At 41.5% G+C, this 25,548-nt stretch overlaps 1 protein-coding gene across 1 annotated transcript in view; it reads left to right on the top strand.

Annotated features, from left to right (window-relative positions):
- SPAG17 (sperm associated antigen 17) overlaps window positions 1-25,548 on the top strand; it is a 242,301-nt gene that overhangs the window by 48,821 nt on the left and 167,932 nt on the right. The window contains exons 4-5 of the mRNA XM_057703738.1: window positions 13,253-13,384; window positions 25,131-25,317. Coding sequence (XP_057559721.1) covers window positions 13,253-13,384; window positions 25,131-25,317 — 319 coding nt within the window. The remainder of the gene's footprint in view (window positions 1-13,252; window positions 13,385-25,130; window positions 25,318-25,548) is intronic.

The raw sequence follows: 25,548 nt of genomic DNA, 5'->3' as shown, positions 1-25,548 counted from the left end.
TGTGTCAGTGGTCCTCACAGTGGCAAGTCTCAAAATCACCTGCAGAGCTCATTTTAAAATGCCTATGTGAGGTCCCAGCCACAGTGATGGCTATCAGGGGTGTCTTCGGAAAAGTGCAGGAGCACACCTCCTCCACAAGCATCCAGGCACTTCCAAGCCTGCACTTGGAGAGACGCAGCCACACCTATGTCCACGCGCTGCTCACAGGGCCAGGAGAGGGGCCATCTGCCCCAGAGGTGACCTCTCCACCTGTACGCTGGCTCCCCTTCACACCACCCAGAACTGGACAGTGGCCCCATGTACTCTCACGCCTCCTCACCTTCTCCATTGCCCTGTGTTCATCCACCATCCATTCTTCCATTTTTGAGCACTTGTGTCAGGCACTGTTCTAGGAGCTGGAGGGACAGTAGGACCATCAAAGGCCCTTGCCTTCAGGATATTTACATTCTCCAGTCTGTTGAGCTCTGCCAAAGTAACAGTGATCTGAGAAGGGCCAGAGAATCTTCATGCTTTGCTCCTTCCCCTGCTCTTCAGGGCAGACGGTACTGCCTACCTGCTCACTTCTCTGTCTGTAGCCTCTGAGCAAATCTGAATACCTTTGGTCAGCGTACATGCCTCCAGCACTAGGGGCAAATGACAGTCAAACAAAGCTGGAGGGGCGGGTACAGAGTGTAAGCCCTGAAATACACATCCAAGGCTTTTAAGGTTTGCCATGCGTTACCAAGACATCTAAGAAAGCCTGGGGGTTTTGCTGCATAAGAACAGTCACTGAAGATAAATGAAATGCCAGGACTCAGAAGGAGACCTCGTCATGACTCTTACCTGCTTAAAACTCTGTGTTGCCTTATCACTTGCAAGATAAAATCCAAATTCCTTTAATATGTTACTTAAGAACCTGGTAGCCTCACCCCTGGTTACTTCTTCAATGTCAAGTTTCCCCCAATTCTCTCCCCTTCCCTGTCCCCCCACTCACCACTCTTGGCCCCCCACACCATTGAGTGCTTTCAGTCCCTCTCAGTTCCTGAATACACCACGCTTCTATGGGCTTGAAGGACTGGGGAGAGCAAATCAAGGGATAAAGTCAGACTAATGACACGATCACCTTAGCTCTGGCAGCCTCAAAATGGTTCACCTGGAGAACGTGCTATCTTAGGGTGACCAGCTGTCACCCTAAGAGACTTGCAGTTTTAGCACTGAAAGTACCAAGCCCTGGGACACCCCTCAATTAGTCATTCCAGGGCCAATATGTAAATAACCTTTGTCATAGTCCTTAAACTCAAGGAATCCCTAGAATGCTTGTCAAAACTTTATACTCCTAGGACCTCACCTCCAGAGGTTGATTTGGTGGTTCCGGGGGTAGAGCCCAGGTAATCTGTATCTGTAATTAGGGTCCCAGTGATTCTGGGGCAGGTGGTCACACAGAGGAACTCTTACGGGAAACTACACAAGAGTTTGCTCACAAAGGGCTCTCCCAGTAGCCAGCCAGGAGACCTCATACCCTGTATGCTTCCTCTATAACTAACGAGTCTAGGAGATTAGGAGAGGACACGGGAAACTTAAAAAGCAAGCCTCCTTATGGGACAGGTTTGGAATAGATGGAAAGTTAGGAGGTAACAATAGCCTTGAAGAATACTGTCCACAACCAAGCTAGAGAAACACTCCAGCTTTTTTATAATTGTGGAGGAATAGAGTATTGTGGGGGAAGGAGGAGAGAGCTGACACACTGAACACAGTCTTTACCCAGCAGGACATTAGCAGAAATCCCATTCCAGGCTGTCCTCTGAAATGAACTGCTCGGTTACGCTATAAAATAGATGTAAAAAATGAAGCAATATAGATGCACATAACTAGGAACAAGGGACACAGGGATGCTGATAATATGTGAGTTAAGTATGTACGTATGAAAGGCCACCAAAGAAAACTGAAAGCAGTGGCTCTCAAAACTCAAGTGCATCACAATCACCTGAGAGCTTGTTAAACCACAGACTGCTGGACCCACCCCCAGAGCCTCAGATTCAGCAGGTCTGGGCCGAGCCCAAGAATTCGCGTAACTAACAAGTTCCCAGGTGATGTCGTTGCTGCTGATCTGAGAGACATAATCACTGGGTTTTGTTTTTTTTTTAAGTCCATTAATTTGAAGGCATGAATCTCACCATATTGGTACCAGCTTGGTCACCTTACTTCTAACTTCAAGAGAAAAAAAATTAAAACTGGCTTAAACAAAAGGGAGTATACTGGCTTGTATAACTAGAAGTCTAGACAGATTTTGGGGTCAGCTTAGCCCCCAGGCTTCAGCCCCACTTTCTCCATCTGTGTGGCGGCTCCAGCTTCTGATGGAGGTGGGAATGCTGCAGCCTCTTTCCAAAGCTCAGTCATGACTGAGGAGGTGGGATCTGGCAGCCCCAGGAAACCACTCCTCACATACCACTGGCCTGAACTAGGTCACAAGCTCATCTTGAACCAATCCCGGACCAGGGAGGTTAGGATTATTTCTAATGTAAAGGGGTCCACCCCTGTAGCTGCAAGTCCCTGGAGGCACATGAGCCAATTGGGAGAGAGGTGAATGCCTGAAAAAGGTCAGATTCTCCTAGAAAGGAGGGAAGGTGATGGGTGGCCACCCAGCAACCTCCAGACTGGGAGGTGGAACATAGAATCCTAACTAAATGGCAAATGATTATTCTGGTGGTCTGGTGTTGGGGTGCGGGGAGATCGGGGACCAGCTGTATTCAGATATCTGGGCCAATCAGCGACAAGCAGGGTATCAGTCACTGGACTCCAACTGAAGCAGAATTTTCGGAGAATGGTTTAGGTTTGAAGGAGAAGAAGACTAGGATAGGAAGGTGGCTGTCAGTCGAAGTTTCTAAGTTTCTAAGACACGTGTTCAGGACACGGGACAAAAGACAGATGAAGCTCTAGGGGAGGTAACTTTTAACCTTTCCCCTTTTAGGGTTCTTCTCGGCTGGGTCTGCAAATTAAATTGGCGTTGGACAGACGGACAGGAGAAAAGCATACAAATTTGCGTACCTTTTACCTCATACGGAAGCCCTCCTAAGGAAACGAAACCCCACTCCCAAAGCAATGGCAAAAACCATGGGTCTTTGTATTGGGTTGAACAGAGAAAGGCAGTATGGAAAAGTCGCTAAACTGTGGGGAGGCTAAAAGAAGTTAAGAATTATGTTAGCAAGGTCTTCCTGTACAGAATTCTCTGTGTCAACTTGTGGTCCTCAGTGACGATATTAATTTCCTCCTGGTGCAGGGAGGACCTCTTTCACATGGAAGCCTTTTATCTCGTTTTCATGAAAGGGAGATTAGAATGCCCTTCTTACATCTGCTGTTTTTTAAGTGCCTTTAGTTCAAAATAATCCTTGTGCCATAGTGCATATTCTGCCACCCTTCAGCGTTATTTTAGGACTGAGGGTTCTCAGATCCCCAGTAGGTCTCAGGATAAAAAATAAAAAAGCAGCACAGCTCTTTAGAGTGGAGGTACCAGGTAAAGACAAAACTAGTAAGTCAAGAGTATTTAAACGTTTTTTAAAAAAAGCTAAAAAGCTCTATATCCTTCCAGCCAAGATGGGGACAGGGTATAGAGACTGGGGAAGGGCTGGGATACTAGATGGGAGTCCAGTACTCCAGCTCAGGGGTGAAAAGGCTTCTGTGAGGCCACAGAATATGGTGAAGAGGAGCAGGACCTTGGAACCAGGTGGCCTGAGTTTATATCCCACAGCTACTACTTACTTGTGCTCGCCATGCCTCTGTTTCTTTATCTATCAAATGGGATGATGAACCTCACCTCAAAGGGAAGGTGAGAGTTAAATGAGTTAGACTAAAGTGCAATCCTTAGATTATTTTAGTGCCACTGTTGGAATCATCCTTACCTGGCACGTAGTGTGTGCTGTGTAGCCATCTGTGTGTTACTTATTTGGCCTGAGAACCTACTGCGACTTGCAATCTACTCCTAGAGCTTTGTGATGGTAGCAATGAACATTTGAAAACACTCCCCTTCAAGTCAAAAAAAAAAAAAAATAACTCCAAAGACACCCTTTTAAATTTGTTGAGTGACATGTGCATTGGATTCTGTGAGGGGATGGAGAAAGATGATTCAGATCAGAATCTGCCCTTCCAAGCGAGAGATTAATTACAAAGCCTGCACACAAATAATTCCAATACAAAAGAGCCGACTCCTTTAGGGAAGATTCAAAAAAGTGGTAGGGTTGTTCAGCTGTCGCTTTCACAACTGGCTGAAAGAAGCAAGAATGACTTCAGAGGGGTGGGGGCATCTTGGGACTAAGGAAAAGATCTGGATCTTAAAAAAAAAAGATTACCATGATAATAGAATCATATGTCACTAATACACACCTAAAGTGAATACATATCTGAACTTTCTATCTCATCCTTCCCCATATTATCACATTCATCTTCATGCACCTTTATTTTGCAGGGATACAAAAAACCCAAACACTCCTTAATAAAAAAGGAAAGCTTTGCTTTTCCCTCCCTCGGAAGAGTAACTCCAACAACCATTTCTAAGTTAAGTCCTGTTCTTTTTGACATGTGCATATTGGATGTTCAAAATGCACCTCTCCCCGGGGAAATTCATCACATTTCAAATTATACACGTCTGTTAAAGCATAGATCTGTTCTCCCTTCCGTGTATTTGTTATTGCTGCTTCTGAAACTTCCTTACTGCCCCAAAGAGGTCTTAATCCCTGTCAAATGTTATTATGTTACCGACTTTTATGTAGTCTTGAAAGGGGTTGTTTATTTAGTTTCAGTGACTCCTTGTTACTGCCAAATATTATTTCATTTCAGCACAGATGTAAGGGGTCCAGTGACTGGAGTGATTTTACAGCCCTGACACTGTCAAGAGATGGGTACCAGTTTAATTACCGGCAGCTGAAAATGCTCCAGGAGGCACCTGCTACGGATATTCACCATCATTTAAGCACGCCTCACCATGCCGTGGTCCCAGCCCTCTCACAACGTGCCATTTACGTTAGACAGACAGGATGATCTATATGGAACCTAGATCTTCCATCACCTTGAAATTTATGTAGGGACAGCTTCATATTGCTTGATTATTTTCTTTTCCTCTGCTCCAAGTGAGAAAATATGTTTCAGTCATTCCTATTTTTTCTCTTTCCTCTTTTTCTGTCTCTCTCCCTTGCCTTCTCTCACTGCTACCCAGCTCCTTCCAGCTGTTTTTCCAATTATGCCTCATTGGAAATGATTCATTACTTAAAGAATGTGAACTGGATAGACTAGACACGTAATCAAGTAATGCAATGACTGCAGTATAGCTGGCGCCCAGTAAATGCAGGAGGGAAGAAGGAGGGAAGAGAGCAGAGGGAACAGGCGCGGGAGACCGAGGAGTTGCAGAACACTTAGATCGTTCCTCTGTCTCCTTTAGAAGAAATTAAGAATAACAGACTCCCTCCTCTCTCCGTCTCTTTATATGCTGCACCATAACGGAATCTGTTTTTACACCTTTTTATCTCTGCTTTCCCTAAGTGGATCTTGATCTGTCCTTGTCTGAGCAGAGAAAGGGTTAAATGAAAGGAGCGACCAGGTTACCAGCAGCTGATAATAAAGGTTCCCCTTCTGCCTGCCCAGATGCACATTGCTCCATTGCTTTGTTCTTTCCCCCAACCTGAGCTGAAAGGTCTTCAAGAATTCCAGTCCTGCCCAGGATGTAAGCATATCAACAATAAGAGCTCATTTTAGTGAGGGTTTACCGGGCATATACCATTCACCACGCTAAGTCTTTTTATGTGTTTTTTCATTCAGTGCTCGATACAGTCTTGTGAGATCAGCACTATTCATATTCTCTTTCTGTACATCAGTGGTTCTCAACCAGGGACAGTTTTGTCCCCCAGGGAAATTTGGCAATGTCTGGAGATACCTTTGGTTGTCACGGCGGGGTAGCCAGGGATGTGTTAAAAACATCCTCCAGTGCATGCGAAAACCTCCTGCAACAAAGAATTAGCTGGCTCAAAATGTCAATAGTGCCACTGTTGAGAAGCCCTGCTGTAACTTAAAAAGCTGAGGTTTAAAGGAGTTGAGTAACTTTCTGAAGGCTACCCAGTGGCATTTGAGAAGACTGGAACACAAACATAGCCTTGCTTCTGCGTTACGCTGCCCGTGAGGAGTTATGGCTTCAGCAGCTGGTTCATCATCCCTTGTACCAAAGGAGCTAAAATTCCCAACAGGAATCTTTTCTTATGAGGGCACCTCCATATAAGTGGCCCTTTGCAGTCATTTGCAAATCACCTGCTCGTCCATCCTCTTCATCAAATATGCAGAATCTGTCCCACCTAAAGCAGCCCTTCACTCTAAGCATTGAAAATTTTGTGAAATGCACACACATACATACACACACACACTGGGCCAATACTCCCTCTGACTTTGTCATTTTATAAGCGGATATAGCATATATGACAAAAACAGAATGCATAAGCAACAGACTTTGAAAATGGCACATCTACAGTTTACTTTGATGAATAAATAATACACATTTAACCTGACATGTGTTTAATAACATAAGAACTTGTGTTCTGCAGGATAATTAGCTAAAAGTGGTAAATAGCAGTATTACTTTTAAGGTGCCAATCAAAGATGTTGCCGAAAAATATCTTCTCTTTTTATTGGTTCTTCAGTATCTGCAGTCTCAGGTTTGTCAATGTTTTTAGAAACTGAGTATCTTTTAATAATCTTAATCATCCCCAAAGGCAGCTGCGCACCTAAACACACGTACTCTTGTGGAGACATGCACACACAGGCACATGCATGCACGCAGACCGTGCATGCACAGACCCATGTACACGCACACCGTCACACACCACATGTCCACACATACTCAGACACAGTCACACACAGACAAGTCCCAGGTCTTACTCCCCAGAGTGGTTTCCTTTGCCTTTATTCCTCCCTCACAATACGGAGCTGCTGTCTCAGCAGTTTTCTGCCCTACCCACTCAGTCACCCTCCCTGATGCTTCTCTGACCGTGATCTGAGGGGTGTTTCCATGTTCCCTTCAGAGCCCTTCCCCTGACTGACCTAGTCCTGGAGTATAGGAGCAGCTCCAGGCAGTGAAACTTGAGGGTGGGTGCATGGGAAACCAGTCATGGCCGCAAGGCTGCTGTCAGCCTGTAGCCTCCCAGCTCCACAAAGGCGAAACTATACTTGTCTTCAGAGGCAGCCTTGGGCATTGCAAGGCTTTCAGGTTAGAAAGAATAGCTACCTCCCACCCTAAATTCTCAACTGCCACACCTATTACTTGTCGCTTGAAATTATATCATCAGTTGCTAGTCACTTTCATTCTATAAATAAGGGATAAAATCTTGTAATGCAGCTTACTCACTGGTATGAGTAAAATTCATTCAAAGTGAGTTGGCACGTTAAATCTTTTCTATGTTAGTGGCAGAAGGGATTTAGAAAGCAAAAATGCACTCCGTATCTTTCCGAATTTTGCCTCAGACCAGGTGTTTATCCTCACCTGTACAAGGGCACCTTTCTTAAATGACCAGAAAAAATGTCTTAGCCTGGAAGTCATAGAATTCCATTGCCTTTCACTGTGTAATATCTGAGTGCACCATTAGTATTTAATAATGTGTATAAGCATGTCCTACATTAATAAACTTTGCTAAGGATGGTGCCTAATAGGAAACCTTTCCCAGTGTTGGGGTAAAATCAAAGGGACAAAGTGATGGGATGATTAAGTAAGCATAATTTTATTTTGTTTTATTTATTGAGGTATAGTTGATTTACAATATTGTGTTAGTTTCAGGTGCACAGAAAAGTTATTCTGTTATACTGGGTTGGCCAAAATGTTCATTCAGGATCTTAAGAATACGAACAAACATATTGGCCAACCCAATGTGTGTATATATATATTTTTTCTTTTTTTTTCAATTTTTTTCCGTTATAGCTTATTACAAGATATTGAATATAGTTCTCTGTGCTATACAGTAAATCTTTGGTGTTTTAAACAAGCATAATTTTAAATGAAATACTAATTTTTCCAGTATTCACTGTCACACTGACCTGTCCTGACAGAAAGAGTAGCCACATGTGGCTATTTAAATTGTAATTAATTAAAAAATAAAATTAAAAATTCAGTTCCTCAGTTACACTAGCAATATTCAAGTGCTCCATAACCACGAGTGGCCAGTGGCTACTCTGTTGTACAGATAGAGAACATTTCCATGATCACAGAAAGATCTGTCAGTATTGATATAGACAAAGAAAAGTTGGAGGCTATCCAGTGTTAATGAGGGCAGTGGGGAAACAGACCCTTTCGTAGAGTGGTGGTGGAGACAAAACTGCTGCTGACTTTTCAGATGTCAGTTTGGAAGTATAAACACATATTTAAAATACGCATGCACTTCATAGGAGAAAACCCTGAAATTGCCTAAATGTACCCCAACAGAAAAACTGGTAAAATAAATGACCAAACACTCATACAATAGAAGGTTATATGAATAATTTAAAAATCCATATGTAAGTAAGACATGTCACCAAAAAAACTGTCCTGGATAACTTTGGATGTAAAAACACAAACCAGTTGACAATATGAAAGTGTGATGTTACTTGTATTAAAATATAAAAAGATATAATTGTATGTCTATATATGTATAGGAAATTACATAAGGATACACAAGAATTGGTTAATGGAATGGAGGAAATTGGGGAAGCATTTTCTTTTCCTTGTACGTCCTTCTGGTACTGTTTGGACTTTTTACCATGATGAGGAACTATTGCACTTAGTCATAGATTAAGGAAATGAGAGAAACAAAAGAATGCGATACCAAATGAACAAACCAGTGAATGAACAGACTAACAGAATTAGATCTGCACGTCAAAAACCTGTTTGCTCAGCCATGGGCTAGTCTGGAGTGAGCCAAGTTTCTGGATTCTGCTCCTATTTGCTGAGGTCTTTACATATCCAAACCAACCCTAAGTCACTGACCCAAGAATAATGGGTTAAATGTGAAATCATAGTGTATGCATTTTTACAGCTACTGTAACAAATACCATGGACCCTCAAGGAGGGCCCTGAAACCAAAACATTTTTAGGAGAAATGGTGACTATTTGGAGCTCCTGGAGGGAAAGACTTCCCTCAGCTCATCCCTTTCCCATCACCCCTCCCTTCTCTGCCCCACATAACCACACCTTTCCCTCTCCTCCACCACCTCCTTCCCCTGGTTTGTTCCAGGCAAGAGAAATGCAGATCCAAAATCTTTACCCTTCCTCGGAACTCACCTGGATTGAACATGCAGCAAGTTAAGCAAAGATTCAAGCTGTTCCTTGTGCCTCCTTGTAAGCACACCAGGGAAGCCAGGCAGCAGACCTGCAGACCTCACGGAAGTCCTGCCTCTCTGTCTGTCTGTCTGTCTGTCTGTGTATCTATCATCTATCTATCATCTATCATATACACACATGCATGTATGTGTTTATATGTGTCTGTGTCTCCATGCACTTGCACACACACACACATTTGGTTTTCATGGGACTTGGTGGAGCAGTTCTAAGTGTTTGTCCCGACCGATGCGTGCTTACCACCAATGTGGGGAGGATCCACAGAGAGGAGGGATGGAAGAGGGGAAGGGAGGGCACTCGTGTCTGTGGGTGGGCCTGCTCCCCAGGCAAGGAAAGAATTTGGCTCATTTGGTGTATTTTTGTTGCATCAGATCATCAGATAGTAAATATGACATAAGTCTTTGAATCAGGTCAATGATAAAGAGAGAAATGTTTTTGTTAGTGTGCTCAGAATCACAAACTTCCTAACAGACAAAGGGCATCCACCCTCAAAATAAGATCTTCACACAGGAAAACACAGACATGTCTTCCTGCCTCAGCTGCACTCTTCGAAGCTAAATTTCCTCCACTAGTCCTTCCCAGAACCGAGCACCTCGGGTAGCTTGGCCTGGACGTGTCCTCACCCCCACCCCCGCCCTGGCAGGCCCCGACGCCTGGCCTAAGTAGGTCCAGGAGACACGTACAGGCCTTGTCTGGCAACAGTTTTTCTCCATTTAATAAGTCTCATTCGCCCATAAGACTCATTTTTTAAGTTTCTGACTCATGCCAGGCTCATTTATTTGGTATTTTGGCTTGATGAGTACCCAGGTTTTTAACCCACTTAGAACTGTTTTTCTGCCTAGTTCTGGAAACTAAGGGTTTTGTCTAATTACTCCTCAACCCTGATCAGCTCATTGCCCCATTTTTCTCTTGTATCCCTCATCCTCCCAAGACCTGCAGCCCTTGTTGGCTTGCCTCCTCAGTGCGCGCGCACGCGCGCGCACACACACACACACACACACACACACACACACACACACACACAGATACACGCACAGACACACAGATATACACACACAGACACACAAATACACACACAGAGACACACACATTGACTAGATACTGGACAAGGAACACTTACAATGCTGGAAGGTTGAAGATTTGATTATTATTTCAGTTAATACAAGTGAAGCAAGGGAAAGGAAGCCTTTCTGGAATGTTACGTGAGAAACTGCACGACCTCTTAAAATCTGTGTCTTCTGCAGATTTTTTTCCTTCCCTCAAAGTCTTATCCTTCAGACAAAGGTCCTCTAAGGATTTGTTTCTCATCTGAGACCAAACTCCTGACTGCTGATTGGGTGGAAGTGTGAACTATGAGGTGTGAGAAGAAAGACTTTTCAGTAGAAATTCACTTATAAACATTTTTTCTTTTTCTGCTTCTCCTGGGGAAGACCCACTTACCATACACATTTTCAGTCTAAGATGTTTTTCAGCAGAGACTTTCATTTACATTAATTCTCCCAAGGGGTCACACCACCATTCCCTTTGGGGGAAGCACAGAAACCTGGCTCGTGTAGGAGCCGGATCTCCTCCGAGCAACACCCTCTGGGAAGGACAGGCGTGCCGGTTTCTGCCCTTGCCGACAGTGCCACGTGCCCTGCTGTCGCCTTCTCCGGGAGCGCTGGCATCAGCACTGAGTCTGCCTCCGATTGGGCTGTCCTGGGCTGTTCAGGGAGGGGGACGCCTCCTCCGGGCTGGCCCTGCCACTGCTCTTATTGGCTCTGTGTCCATGAGAACACGGGTGCCCAGCTATTGCTAATCTCCCCATTTCATAGTAGGATATCATTCTTATTTTGAGGCTGTGCCAGACTTTTGTTTTAAACCCAGATCTCTACAGACAGTTTTTGATGGACCAGAAATAACGTTTACGGCCTGCAAAATACCTTCCTCTTGGGACGTTTTGTCGTGCTTTGAGTACATTTTAACACAGTGAGGTAACATTCGTAGCCTCGTAGGGACACGGGGAGAGAAAGCAACCCCAGAGACATCCCATCCATCACCATGACGCCAATCCGGCTTCACCCACACCACCCCAGACATAGGTAAATATCCTGTTTTCACAGGTCATCAGGAAAAGAGACCCAGTTCAGTGTTGACGTCCCTTCAACGCTGTCATTATATTTGTATCACAGGGAAACGCCCCATACTAGACTGCTATGAGCTTTAAAAACCCACAGTTGTATGTTTTGAACCAGATGTCCCAAAGAAGCCTGATTTTCGGCACACCTTTTAGCTGGTATTGAAAAGTACCATTTCAGACCGAATACACCTACCCTTTGAGGCTGGACCCAATCGGACAGCTTTCATTTTACGTGGGACTGTCCGTCCCCTTAGGATTTCCTTCTCTCTCGAGTCTGGTCATCATTAAATGGTGAGGTTCTGCAGGTGTACCCTTATGTTTTCCAGCTCCCAGAAATCACAGTCATATCGTCCCTTTCCCTAAATCGTGTTAGCAGGAGCAGAACTGCCATAAAAAGCAAAGAGCTCTGTTTCATGGAGGGTGTTTGCTTTGACACATGCAGAGCTTTCTGACATTTGGTTTGCTCCTTTGGTTTTTGGAAACAGCAGCTTTAAAGGAGTCCTTTCCCTGGCTTTCCCCTCCTGCGTTGCAATGCAGGAAACCCCGATGTGGTCTCAATTACATTTTGGCCTATGATAATCCACAGGGCCATCTGCAGTTGGAAGCAAAATAGCCATCCTCCTTTCTTTCAGCTATTTCCCTTGGCAAAGTGAAAAGTCATAAGGAACCGGATCGGTCAGGAAAGCCCTGACCAAGGTCTGGTATGAACCTCAGACACGATGCAGCCTGATGAGATGCTGTGTGCGCCATCATTGTCTGAGAGGGAGGCTCTGAAATTGACACCATATGCGCCCGGAGGAGTAATTGCACCAAGGGGGGAGAAAAGCAACATGTCAGAACATTTTAGTAACACCTAATTCATCCGGAGGTTATAAATAAATCTGATGCTTGCTTAAAAACAAAAGTCAAAAAACACTTTGACTAGATTACTTTTGTGACAGTGCTTCCGGCTGAGGTGAACTTTATTAGGGAGACAACATGAAGAAAGAGAAACACATAACAACTTTTTATGGTATATTTTACATGATTTTATTTTTTTTGCAGTAAATAAAGTGGTTATAGGGCTCCAAGGAAAAGGGCCCAGATGTTAGAGAGTTGTGTGAAATTTAGGGGAAACAAGCTGTAAAAAGCGTAGTTATAAAACAGGCTGTCAGTGCCACACATCTGGACAATACAGCTGTATGTTCCTAGTGGCTGTCGTCACCCAAAGAAAACTCAATCACCTTATTTCACCCCAATTAGGCTGCATACCAACAGGATCAACATTAAATTGCAAGAGGGTGGGGTGGGGGTGGGGGAGCCACAGTTGCATGGCGCCTCTGTGTCACACAGCTTTTATCTTCCATTCGCATTTAGTCACCAAGAAATAAAAGACTGCTCATGTAGCCATTTCCGTTATTATAAAACCCTCTTTAATTTATAGCGTCCTCATAAGTCAAGGTTGGACAGTTTGGACGATTGGCTGTGCTAAACCATAGACTTTCTGTAGCATGAAACTGACCGATCGGTCATCCTAACACGGAGCCCCGCCTGTCTTTCCTCCACCTCTGTTTGGGAGTCTGAGTCTAGCACCATCGTGGGAAGCACTTATTGGAAAAAGTTCATTTTCAGACAACCCAATCTATTTAGAGTAGAGGGTAAATGCCTCACTTTATGGCATTGGGGCATTTTTCCGTAATTTTTTTGGCCAGCAATGAGGCACCTTTGCAGTAAGACAAATATTACAAAACTCAAAATACCATTTCATCTTTTCATCACTGAGAGACACGCCAAAGGTTATAAAATGCCACTTTCCTAATAATTGTGTTTCTTCATAGGTGTTAACGGCAGCAAAAGCAATTATGGACAGCGGAGAGAAATTAACCTTACCACTGATAGGGAAACTCTTGAAATTTCAGCTTCTCCAGGTTAAATTGAAGGACCAACTGCGACGGGAAAACGAGAAGAAGGTACTAGGCGGGTGATGGTGGGTTTTCTAAAGACGGCAAGAAGTGTGTGAACTGCAGCCAGGTTCTCTGGGGCACTTCCTCTCTCCATAAGCCTGCCATGAAGTGTTACCTAGCACATTTAACTGTCGCCTCAACTTTTTAAGGAAAAGCCTATTCAAAGAGCTAATGGAGGAATTACATTTTCTCAAAGACAAACCCATTAAAAATTAGTTCCCCTATGCAGAAATGCGACAATATCCCAGGGCTTGTGGCTGAGATTGTTTTTATGGTAGTCGATTTATATGCTAGAAACAAATTAGGGAACCAAAGGAGAGACACAGAGTCAGGAGAAGTAAATATTAGAAGGTGAGAAAACCCCACAAAGTCAGGGTCTAACTGTTTTAAATATTTTACATGATATTCAGTAGGAGTACCTATGAAAATAATAGGCTACATCTGCACCTTCCTAATAATCTAAATATTTCAGCAGCAGTCCATCACTTCTACTCCCATATTATACACATGATTATTTCTTCACGTGTAGATTTTTCATTTAATTTGGAAATCAATCTGTGTGTTTTCCAAAGGTATGTATTTTTCATCTGAAAAAAATATTTTAAAATACTTTTAGCAAATTGATGCCAGTTTGAAGTCCATTTGCTATTTAACCTTAATCAAAATGAGAGATGTTTTTCTTATTTTCCAAATCTTGCTGAAATATTTTCGGAAAGCCAAATGCTTCTGTACGTACATGTGTAATGTGTATTGTGCACGTGTATGTATGAAATAGATTTATAAGTAAATTGTTTCTTTATGCCTCTAAGTGGGAGAGGCAAAACCAAGTTCATGGAATAAGAAAAAGTGAGCATGTTCCAATAATACCTACTTCCCCTTTGTAAGACCCCCCAAATCTGGCTTTCCTATTCGAATTGAACTCTTGACAGGATAATTGTAGAAAAAATAATAATGCCACCTTATATTTGTAATATAGGTCTTTATGTTTTTCAAAGAGATTCCGCATTTAGCATCTTACTAGGGTGGTGTATATTGTCCCCAGAAAAATTCTACTTATATGAACACTGTTGATGGTATAGTTTTCCATCTATATGAAGCTCTTTCCATCGTGTACAGGAGATTTGTACCTTAAAAATTACTCAGGGACGTTAAGACTTGGCAGAAGGAAAATTGGAAAATTTGAAACTAGTATAGAAACATCTTTTCTTGTCTTTTTAAAATTCCAATGTCACATGGCAATCAGAATTATAAAAAGTAGACTGTGAGTCCTGCAAAAATTCTTGCACCTTCTGTTTGCTTTGTACTTTCCCACAGCACCTACAAATACACGTAACACGCTAAGTGTCAATTCACTTCTTTGCCAGCTTTTTTAAGTCAGTAATTGTTTGTAATAGGAGTAGGTTTTAGATTTCAGTTAACAAATTTTAAGTAGCAATATATGGAATACCCTGGCACCCGAGGAAGAGTTTTTAAAACTAACAGTATAAAGATATTTCTGAACGGTTAACTTTGCTCAGTATTTTTTTTGAAATGTGAACAATATAATAATACAGTTATGAGATTTTGATGATATGGAAATAATCTTTATTTGTTGGAAATTCAAGAGTCTTAAGGAACTGAGGGGTTGAATTTTAGGTTTATAAAAATAAAAATGTAATAGATGCATAAGAGAACTCTTTGCGCAATTAAAAGCCAGCAAGTACATAATATAGTTTGATGTCTTCATTAGATTGGGTTCCCAAAACACCAGCCCCAAATCTCTGAGTCGCAACCACACGCGTCAGTGCTAAATAAATTGATGAAAACTGATTGGAAGGGAGTACTCTCCAGAAAAATATTCTTGGTAAAGGCAAGACTAAGGGAGTTGCTGGAGGGATGATATAATCTATGTTCATTTCAACAACACTGCCCAGCAGGTCATTTGGAACAACTGAAGTTAAGGCTTGTTGGCCAGGGAGTTTAGCAGAAAGCAAAACAAGTATAGAGTATGTAAAACTGACACCACGTTGTGGATTAGAAAATGAAAAAAAGGAAAGAGGACTTTACCCAGTTTCTTCTTCTTTCTGAACCCCGGGTAAGAGGCTGAGGTTCCTGCAAGGGGAGTGATGTCTCTTCAGCTTCTTAACATCAGCATGCAATACATGTAGCTGCTTTCTCTCAAATGCTAGTTACATGTTTACATCTACACAACCCCAAATGTCTTGTATCTATGTTGAATTTTTGGAATTGCATTTTACAAAATGAATACTTGAAAAATATTCGTAGCCGTAATTATAGAAAATACTAGGGAGATGGTGTGGACAAAAACAGCTAATATAGTTATGTCCCTGTCGTTTTTCCCCAATGGAAAAAAATGTAATGTATACTACATATTTGATTCTGTTTTAATCATCAAACGTTTCTTAATAATATAGTTCTCTAATAGCCAGATACAGTAAAAAATCATTATTTTAGATTCCACTAATTTTAATAATTTATAACGCTTTAGTCTGGGCTGTGCTTAACATTGCATTTGCTTTGCCCGTGAAGAAAGTTTGCTGGATAATTAATATTATAGAAAATAACACAAGGAAGATATTTCTTAGAAGTACAGTTTAAAAGCCTTTAGCGTGTGAATTTCTGGGAGGCAAACTCCTGCCTCTAATTGTAATGTATACTTCAAAACTTTTATATATTTGGAAACATCTAGTTAATTACTTCCAAATATACATATCATGAAGAAAATACACTTTACTTCTAGAAATGTATTTTAGCGTTTCAGAACTTCTCAATATGATTTTTTCAGATAATTAATCCCAAATTAGATTTTATTGTATCTTAAAATCTGAATAAGGGAGTGTTTTGTTTAGAAATGAATTTTCCTTGCACACATCATTATCTCAACATTTATTCTGCATTTTTAGTTATATCATTATCAGTTTGTTATTAATTCATTAACTTAAACATTGAAGCAAACATTTAGAGAAACAATGTATTGGGAAAACATATTTTCACAATTTTAGTTATAATTTTAAAATAAATTGCTTGGTTTCTATTCTGACCCGTGTTTTAATGCAGTCATTATCTGCATATTACAGTATTATTCACATTTTTACTTCTTTTTAAGTCCAACTTTTATGTTATATATTAATTATAGACATTTTTTAAAACCAAAACACTTCATTGTGAATCAAAATATGTAAACTATATTGAGAATTCAGCTAAAAGAAAACATTTAATCATCAAAAAATTTAAAATGACTATACTACCAACAAAATTAACCCCTTTAAATAATCAGCTAAACTAAATCTAGTCTGTACCTCTGAGTTGAGTTCAGAACATTTGGATAGGTTTTAGGGAAAAGATCCAAATATATTCTAACTGTGTTTTTAATTTGTGAATTCAAATCACTAGTCCATATTTTCTTGGATATTTTTAGCACAGCTTTTGTATAAAAGTAGAACAGTTCTTTCTCTTTCTGGCTTATATACTCAGTGCAAGTTGCCTTATGTTTCAATGTCCTAGAATTGAAGAGAAGGAAGATATGGACAGGTGGTGTTGGTAAACTTTTCTTAAAACATCTCAAAATTAAAAGCACCTAAATTTGATAAGATATAATGATGAAGCCCAAACAACCGAGAGCCTGCTCCAAAGGACCGACGAAGAGAAATTAGGGTAACTTTCACAGACATTTTCCAGCTTACTCCAGTTAAAACCCTGAAACACTGGAAACCAGCCAATGTAATGCCATTTTGTATGTGTGTTTTGTTTTAAAAGAAAGGCCATAGGGACATACCAGGAAATTACAGGCTGGTTAGTTTTGATTCAGTTGTGGTTAAAATCTTCAGAAACTATTTTAAGAAATCAAACAGAGGAAGAGCAGAAACTCAGTTTAGAGGGACCCATGTGGTTTCAGAAAAGGAATAACTTGCTTCACTAACTGGATGGAATTTTTTGAGGCTGGATTATTGAAATGAGGATACTATCAGCAAAACTGTTGGATCAGAAGAGCTAAGAAATTCAACAATTCAGGGTAAATCACAAGTGATTCCCTGGCTGGCTTATCTGTAAACTTGAGCAGTGCTTCCCTAATTGGGATGCTATCAATTAATAAAACCTTTTTATCGACTTCGGGGGAAATATAAAGAAACACATATTTAAAATAGAGTAGTATTTTGAAATACAAATAGCTACAGTCACAGCAGCTAATAATAGTAGTGAGCTGCCATTACTGACTGCTTGGCACTATACTAAGCTCGTCACATATGTTATAACACTTAATGCTTTAAATGACTTCGTGAGGTTCAGAGTATTAGTCTCGATTTGCAGATGGGGAAACTGAGGGTGTGAAAAGCTAAGTAACTTTCCCAAGGCTAGATAGCTACTCTGGGTTTAAATCCAGAACTGTCAGACTCTAAGATCATATTCTTAACCACTGTACATACCCCTTCTGAGTGCATCTCAACAATTGTGCACAACAGCACTCTTCTCACCATCAGTAGACAACTTCCCAGAGCTGCTTCCTCCGACTCACTGATTACATTGCATACAATATCCTTAGGTTAAGTGGTGGGGGTGGGGAACGACTGGTCAAGGAAAGGAACAAAGCTCACCAAAGACAAAGGCCACTGAGCTAACCAACCACCAATTCCCAGGGGAATCCTGACTTCTTATCCAGTCCCACCCTGCCCTGCCCAGAAATGAGCTGGTCTCTGGGGGGAATCTCTTAGAATTGGACTTCCTGGGATTATTTCAAACCATCCTCAGCCCTTCTCTCTGCCCTCCTGGATGTTGAGGTAGAATAGCATTGGCTGATCCAGTGCTAAAACCTTTAAGTCACATAGGATCCTGCAGGAGACAGACATCAGACCCACTCCCTCACCACCACCACCGCATACAGACATGGCCACGTTCTGATTCTGTGGATGAGGAATTGCACCCTGAAGATGGCAATGTGGCACCCCAGGACTTTGTGCAATCTTTCTTTAGATTGCATCATTTGGTCAAGTGAAAACAAATCTCTTTAATATTGTTTAATCTTTTATCTCTCAAACTTATTTGACACCATACATTTCTTTGAGTCCATCTATTGTCCTCTCGTCATCTGTGACCAATAGATTGTTTATGAGATAGAGTAAAATCTTGAAAGAGAACTGAGTAACACACAGAAGATAGACCGTTTCTCATAAGCCACATGATGGTGGAGTGACTTAGTCACCTAACTTCGATGACATCTATATCCTTAATAATATTATTGTGGGAATCTTATGATAGAACATATATGAAACACAAAGTTATACACAAATATGTAGATGTGCTATTATCTATAACAGTAAGATGAAATATAGGTATTCACCATCATTTCCACTGACTTTTACCACTTACTTTCCTTTCGTTGTCAAGAACAACAGAATGAATACCCGTTGAGGTATTTGAATTTTAGTATTAAGAAGTAATTTAGAAATAAAATACAGTCTAAAATATTTTTGAAGTGTCAAATAACTAGATTGCCCAATTCAAGAGAGGGAGAATTTTGTATTTTTCCCTTAAGAAGTGAGAATAACAAGATTAAGGATTCTAGGTAGATGTCACTTGAAACTCAACTGCATGTGTGAAACCCTAATACTTTTTTTGGTTGTTGCTAAGACAAGAGCCTCACATATGCTATGTAGCTTAACTGGTAAGAAATCTCTATGCCTACCCAAAGCCTTCTCACAGTAGGAGGCATCCAGATGCTTTTGTTACACACTGCATTTTAGAGAAAATGTACTCTGTAACGAACTCAACTCTCCCTTCACATGCTGGGGAGCATGAGTTCCCCAAACGCGGTAGAAAGAGGGGCCTGTTGGATACACCCCCTCCTAAAGTTTTGTCTTGAATTGGCAAGAGTTTCCTCTGAGTTCTTTAAGTTGTTAGCAGATGACCATAGAATGGGAACATGCACGTTATGTTATCCAAAAGCAAGAAAGGCCAAAGAGGTTGGTGTGAACAACTTCTAGCTTATGATTTAGGAGGGGGCTCAGCAAACCTGGTTCACTTCTGCCCACTCCCACCCTCAAATCCAAAGACATAAACCCATAGTGGGGAGGGGCTTATTCAGAATGTGAGAGAAGAAAAGAAAAGGGAAAGAGATAGGAGGTGATTTTCCTGTGATTGGGGCTTGGTAGAAAAGGATGGACTTTTTGACCAAGTAGACTTCTAAGGGGCCAAGTAGTCAATCATTGTTCAGAACCAGAGGGACAAAGGGACCGTCCTGGTTCAGCTCAGGTGTGGAGGGTGGGAGATACAGACTGGATACTGGAGAGCAGTAGGTAGACCACCACTAGAGTCAGTCATGGGGGAGCAGTAGAGACTGGGTAGGGCAAAGAACACGTTCAGAAATTTACCAAGGACTTCTCTGCCTGCCCCTGGCACCCAGGAGGACTCAGGCGCTTCCATTTGCTTCTGTTCTCTACAATTTAGTGTCTCTGCACACCAGGAAATAGCATATATAGTTGCTATGAGAAATAGTTTACATAGCAATACTTCTCAGTATTCTACCAAGTGAAGATACGTCACTGTTAAATGGAAAATGCAGAACACTAGGTTGTATAGAGGCAACAATATAATTACATTAAAATGATACCTAAACAATTTGAAAGAATGCATTAATAGCCTCTTCACTCATCTTCTCTAGATGGTGGAATTATGGTGATTTTTTGTAAATTCTCTATGTTTTTTCCAATTTTTCAATGATTATTTTTATAATTTAAAAACATTACTTAAAGAAATAAATCAGGATTTAGAAGTACTTTTTAAATACTTTTGTGAAAGGAAGGAGATCAATATTGGTAATTTCAGTGTTAGTGGAAATTAGTATAAAAGATGCTTGTCTTCAGGGTACAAAGTTTGGCCTTGCTAAGGGAATGCAAAGGCAAAAAGAAAGAAAGAGAAAGAAGAGGGCACTGAGCAGAAACAGGAGCTGAGGGAGGTGAATCAGGCAGAGAAACAAAAGAGCATTCAGCTAGTATTATTCAGTTGTTGGAAAGATGGAGTAGAGAGAGGGCAGGCAAGCATGGAAAAGAAAGTGTGAGGGTATCAAAGGTTGAGGCTACAGGAGAACCATGGAAATAAAATGAGTTTAAGGTTTGAAGTCAAACCACCTTGTGTCTCTACCACAGCTGTGTGTATGAGGGCAAGCTGTGGGTCTTAATTTATACAATGGGGACAAAATTTTGGCAAGTTGCTTTGTGAGAACAAATTAAAGACGGTGACGTATAGAAAGCACGTATCATACTATATAATTCTGTCTCTGCTAAGTTACCACTTATTTTGAACTTTGGGTTGTAATCAACCTTGCTTTCTCTAGGATCCTAAGAAACCTTACAGGAGAAAGCTCTCAGGGAGTTCCCTACCTTATAAAACCCCAACGTTTGCCAGAGGGACTCCAAAGGGATAAGAGCTATGTGTCTGCACAGGTTCTACACGCCACCTAGGAGAGCCTGCAGGGCTAGAGGGCCCTTTTACTGTCTTCAGGGGACACAAATGTCCACTACACTCAGGAAGTGATTTTGGAATCATAGAATATGAGTGCATATGTAAAGGTGGATGAAATGAATGAAGGTGAACTTCAGAATAATTTAACCTTAAGCAGTTTTTTCAGTTCTAAAGATCACTCTACAATTTTATTTAAAATGATAGTTAGAGAAGTTTCTGGTGGATTTTGATGGCCAAGTTGGGACTTCTCTGTGATGAGGCTAGCTGTCCACCTCAGAGCTGCACAGGAGTTTTTCACTCTAGTGGACTCACCAAGATCCAAGGCGTGGCTGGGAGAGCGCCTGCTTGCATGAGTCTAACCAGTGCCTCCGAGCTGATTGGACTCAGGGGCGCTGATTTGGGCTCTGATTTCATTTTAAACGAACATTCTCAAAGTTTCCAATAATCTCTCCACATTGGCAGAGAGTTCTACCGTATTCCTTCATAGCTTGCTCCCCTGTTTTCTGAGATGACTCACATTATCTTCTCTAGTCCAACCTCCTACCTCGTACCTGCCCATCCTGAGTTGATAAACTTGCCTCATCCTTCACTTGAAAACACTGAAACATTCTGCTAACACCATCAAGACCTCTCTTTCTTGAACCCACACCCAGCCACTCATCCCCTCTTTGCTCCTTTTATTAAACTGAGAAATTGCCTTTCTTCCTATCAAAGTCCAGTTATTGACCCATTCTCTTGATCTTATCCTATCTTGCCTCCTCAAGGACTTTAGTCTCCCCCATGTCTTCAGTGTCTCCCTCTCTGCTGGATCATTCCAAGAGCCTGCAAACACATCTCCTGACTTTACATACACACATATATACATGCCTACCTTGACGTTATACTCCCCTTCTATCCACTCATCCACTGAACAGTCTCAAAGCTCCAGTTCCCCTTCAGAAGCAAGCTTCTTTTTATTAGGCTGTTCTCTTTTTCTTTTTCTTTTTTTATGCATTTACAATAGTTTTATTTTTTACTTTTTTATTGAAGTATAGTTGGTTTATAATGCTGTGTTAATTTCTGCTGTACAGCAAAGGGATTCTGTTACACATACATATATACATTTTAAAATATTTTTTCCATTACGATTTATCATAGGATATTGAATCTAGTTCCCTGTGCTATACAGTAGGACCTTGTTGTTTATCCGTTCTATATATAATAGCTTACATCTGCTAACCCCAACCTCCCACTCTATCCCTCCCCATTGGCAACCACAAGTCTGTTCTCTACATCCGTGAGTCTGTTTCTGCTTCATAGATAGGTTCATTTGTGTCATATTTTAGATTCCACATATACGTGTAGCACATGGCATTTGTCTTTCTCTTTCTGACTTCCTTCACTTAGTATGGTAATCTCTAGGTCCATCTGTGTTGCCACAAATGGCATTATTTCATTCTTCCTTACGGCTGAGTAATATTCCATTGTGTATATGTACCACATCTTCTTTATCCAGTCATCTGTTGATAGACATTTAGGTTGTTTCCATGTCTTGGCTATTGTGAATAGTGCTCACAAGGAAACTTCTTGAAATAGTTGTCCACACAAGTGGTCACCCTACTGTTCCTGCCTTTCTGTTCCCTGCCCCCACACTCCACCATAACTGCTCCCATAATTTCACCTGCCCATACTTTTCAGTCCCTTGGTCCTCTAGCTGCACAGTCTGTATTTTTTCCTGCCTTTTAAGCCATTTCTTTCTCTCTTTCACCAACATCCCCTGCTATACCCAGTTGGTAAGTATTAGAGTTTCCAGTATGATCCCAGGTTCAATTCTCATATTTCTTGGGACCTCTTTTCCTAGGGGGTCTTATCTCTTCCCATACAGTTACCCACATCTGAATTCATAACTCCAGCCAACTCTCTCTTCTGAGGGAGAATGTGTGTATTCAGCTGTCTCCTTGTCGTCTCAGGAGCATCTCAGATTTCACAAGATCATTCTGAATATGTTGTCTGCCCACCTTAAGCAAAAATCATGTCTCACCCCAACACTTCTGTCTCTGTGAGTGGCACCATCAACCACCCTGTGATTCAAACTAAATCCAGGCCATCATCTTTGTTGTTGCCTCCTCCTTCACACCTCGTCTCTGATCTTTCAACCCCTGTAATTTCAACATCCACAATAGATCTTAAATTCATCTACTTTTCTCCATTCTGCCAACACCTTAAACTGAGTCACTGTTGCGTCTTATCTAGACTATTGCTAGAGTTTCTTTACTGGTCTTCTGATTTCCTATCTTGCAAAATCACAGTAGTCCTCCATTTAAGATGCTTCATGGTCTTTCCAGTGCATTTTAATAAAATATAAACTTGTGACCCAACCCCCCCACACACACACACAAAGCCCTGGATGACCTGACCCATGCCCTGCCTTCCCAACCTCATCCTGGCCACTGTCTCCCTTGCCGACTAGTTTCCTGCTATACTCACCTCCCTTTCAATCCCTTGAGCACACCCGTCTCCTTTATGACTCAGGACCTTTGCCACACACACATCACCTTTTCCCTTCTTGTCACATGGATGACTCCTCACGCAGCAGGTCTTCACTCCTTCACCCCCTCAGAGGCCTTCCGTCACCAGCTTACTAGAGAGTGGTGAATTGTGTGTCTATTACTACGTTGGGTTTTATCCTTCATAAAATTCGTGAAAATTTTCAGTTATACTTGTATCTCTCTGTTCATGTGCTTTTTTTCTCTTTTTCCCCCAGTAGAGTAGGAGCTCAAGGGGATAGAGCCCAGCTCTATTTAATGGGCCAGTTTATATCTGGTGCAGAGAGAAACGCTGGGGCTTTTCATACCTCTGTACTCTACCTTGTGCTTTCCTTGCTGCCTCTCCCCAAGGCTCTTAGTGACATCAGCAGCCTCTGCTGATGTTTCCCTCTGCGGAGGAGCAGGTGGTGCAGAGGTCGAGATCCCCACTGCTGGAGCCACAGATGCTAGGCATGCACGGAGAGTCCGTGGGCACCTCTGACACCTCCGGGTGCTAAAGCTCAACTGGGTTCAGGACTTCCCTGGCGGTCCAGTGGTTAAGACCCCACGCTTCTACTGCAGGGGGCGTAGTTTTGATCCCTGGTCGAGGAACGAAGATGCCACACATGCCACATGGCATGGCTGAAAAGATGAAAACAAAAACAAAAAACAAAAACTGGGTTCTCTGGAACCATCAACATCCAGAAGCCACGTAAAGGAGGCAGATGCTCCTGTCCCCTCCTGTGCTACCTTCTGTTAGCTGGGTGCCAAGGTAATATGTCTTTCAATTTCCTTGTCTCTAATGTCTTAGGACAGAGTTCTTCAAGTATGGTTTCGCAACCTCAGGAAAATACAGAGCCCCCAATAATTTGTTTAGTTATTTTTGTGTCCAATTTTGTTGAACACAAGATAAATAAATAACATAAGCATATACCAGATCTTCCGTGTGATCTGATACTACCACACTATTTCAACAAACTCAATCTATTTGTATTTATAACACAGGAAAGGAAAGTGTAATTACACGATGAAATAATGTACAAAGCTTTTGGCAATTGTTTGAAAAGAAAAAAAAAATGGTAGAACAATTGGGTCTTTACTTGGTATTTGACAGTCTTAGCACACCCCAGAGCAGCGTGTAAAGAACTAGCATTGCCAACTGATGTTTTGTGTTGATCCCTTCTTTGAACATATTAAATAGCAACCATCGATTATATCTATACATTTTTGGTGGCATTATTCTAAAAATAATTTGTTAGTGCTAGGTTCCCAAAAGAATCTTTTAATCATTAAAAATGGTTCATACAGTACTTAAACCTGGAAAAATTTATATCAAGGAGATTCCAGAGAAAAGTGTTCTTTCTGTTTTTTATTTTAAGTTTTTATTTTGTTTTGTTAACATCCCCACCTCTCTGTAAGACCCAGATAGAGACCCCTGGGTTAGGTGACTTGATAAACCCTCGTCCCTGCCATCACAATGTACACAGAATCCACCACTCGCCCTGCCCACCACCATCTGAGGTTGGTTATTAGGCCAAGCTTGGCTCTTTTAAGATGAATTCCCTTCCAGAAGGATGTGTGTGTGACAGTCGCCTAGCATCCACCCCTCTAGTCTTTGGCTTGATGTGCCTTCTCACAGCTAAGGCTCAACCTGGAATCTCTGCTATCCTGGCTGGAAGAATGTATACATGAGTAAAGGAGTGATTGAATGAAATAAGGACTTAATTTACCTGACAGTAGAAAAGCCAGTGCCTGCTCACTATGTGGTTTTATGAAAAACATTGTCTTTCCAGGTGATAGAAGACAGGTTTAAGATAGAAAATGATAAAGGGAAAGCAAAATCTCCCAAGGAGAAGAAGTCCCCAGTTGCCAAAGTTGCCAAAGGAAAAGGAAAGGACCAGCCCGAGGCAAACACAGCAGTAAAGAAGACCACCCAGTTAGTAAGAAGAGGAGAAGAGGATGACACCAAACATTACATTGGTCAGTAAGATACTCCTTTCACTTCTTGCGTTATGACCTACAAACTTGAGAAATCATTCCAATCACTATGCTTAGTCTTCCCCAGCCTTTTCACTTTTTTAAATCCATAAATCCCATACTCCGCACGACACCCTAATAGAAAAATATTTCTATTTGCAATTCATTTATGTTTTCAGCCCATATTTCTTTAGCATGTGTCTTGCTATAGGCACATTTTCATAGTGCAGATAA

Source organism: Hippopotamus amphibius, chromosome 1 (assembly GCF_030028045.1).
Source record: "Hippopotamus amphibius kiboko isolate mHipAmp2 chromosome 1, mHipAmp2.hap2, whole genome shotgun sequence".
NCBI lineage: Eukaryota > Metazoa > Chordata > Mammalia > Artiodactyla > Hippopotamidae > Hippopotamus > Hippopotamus amphibius.
This window is presented reverse-complemented; position numbering and strand designations above follow the sequence as displayed.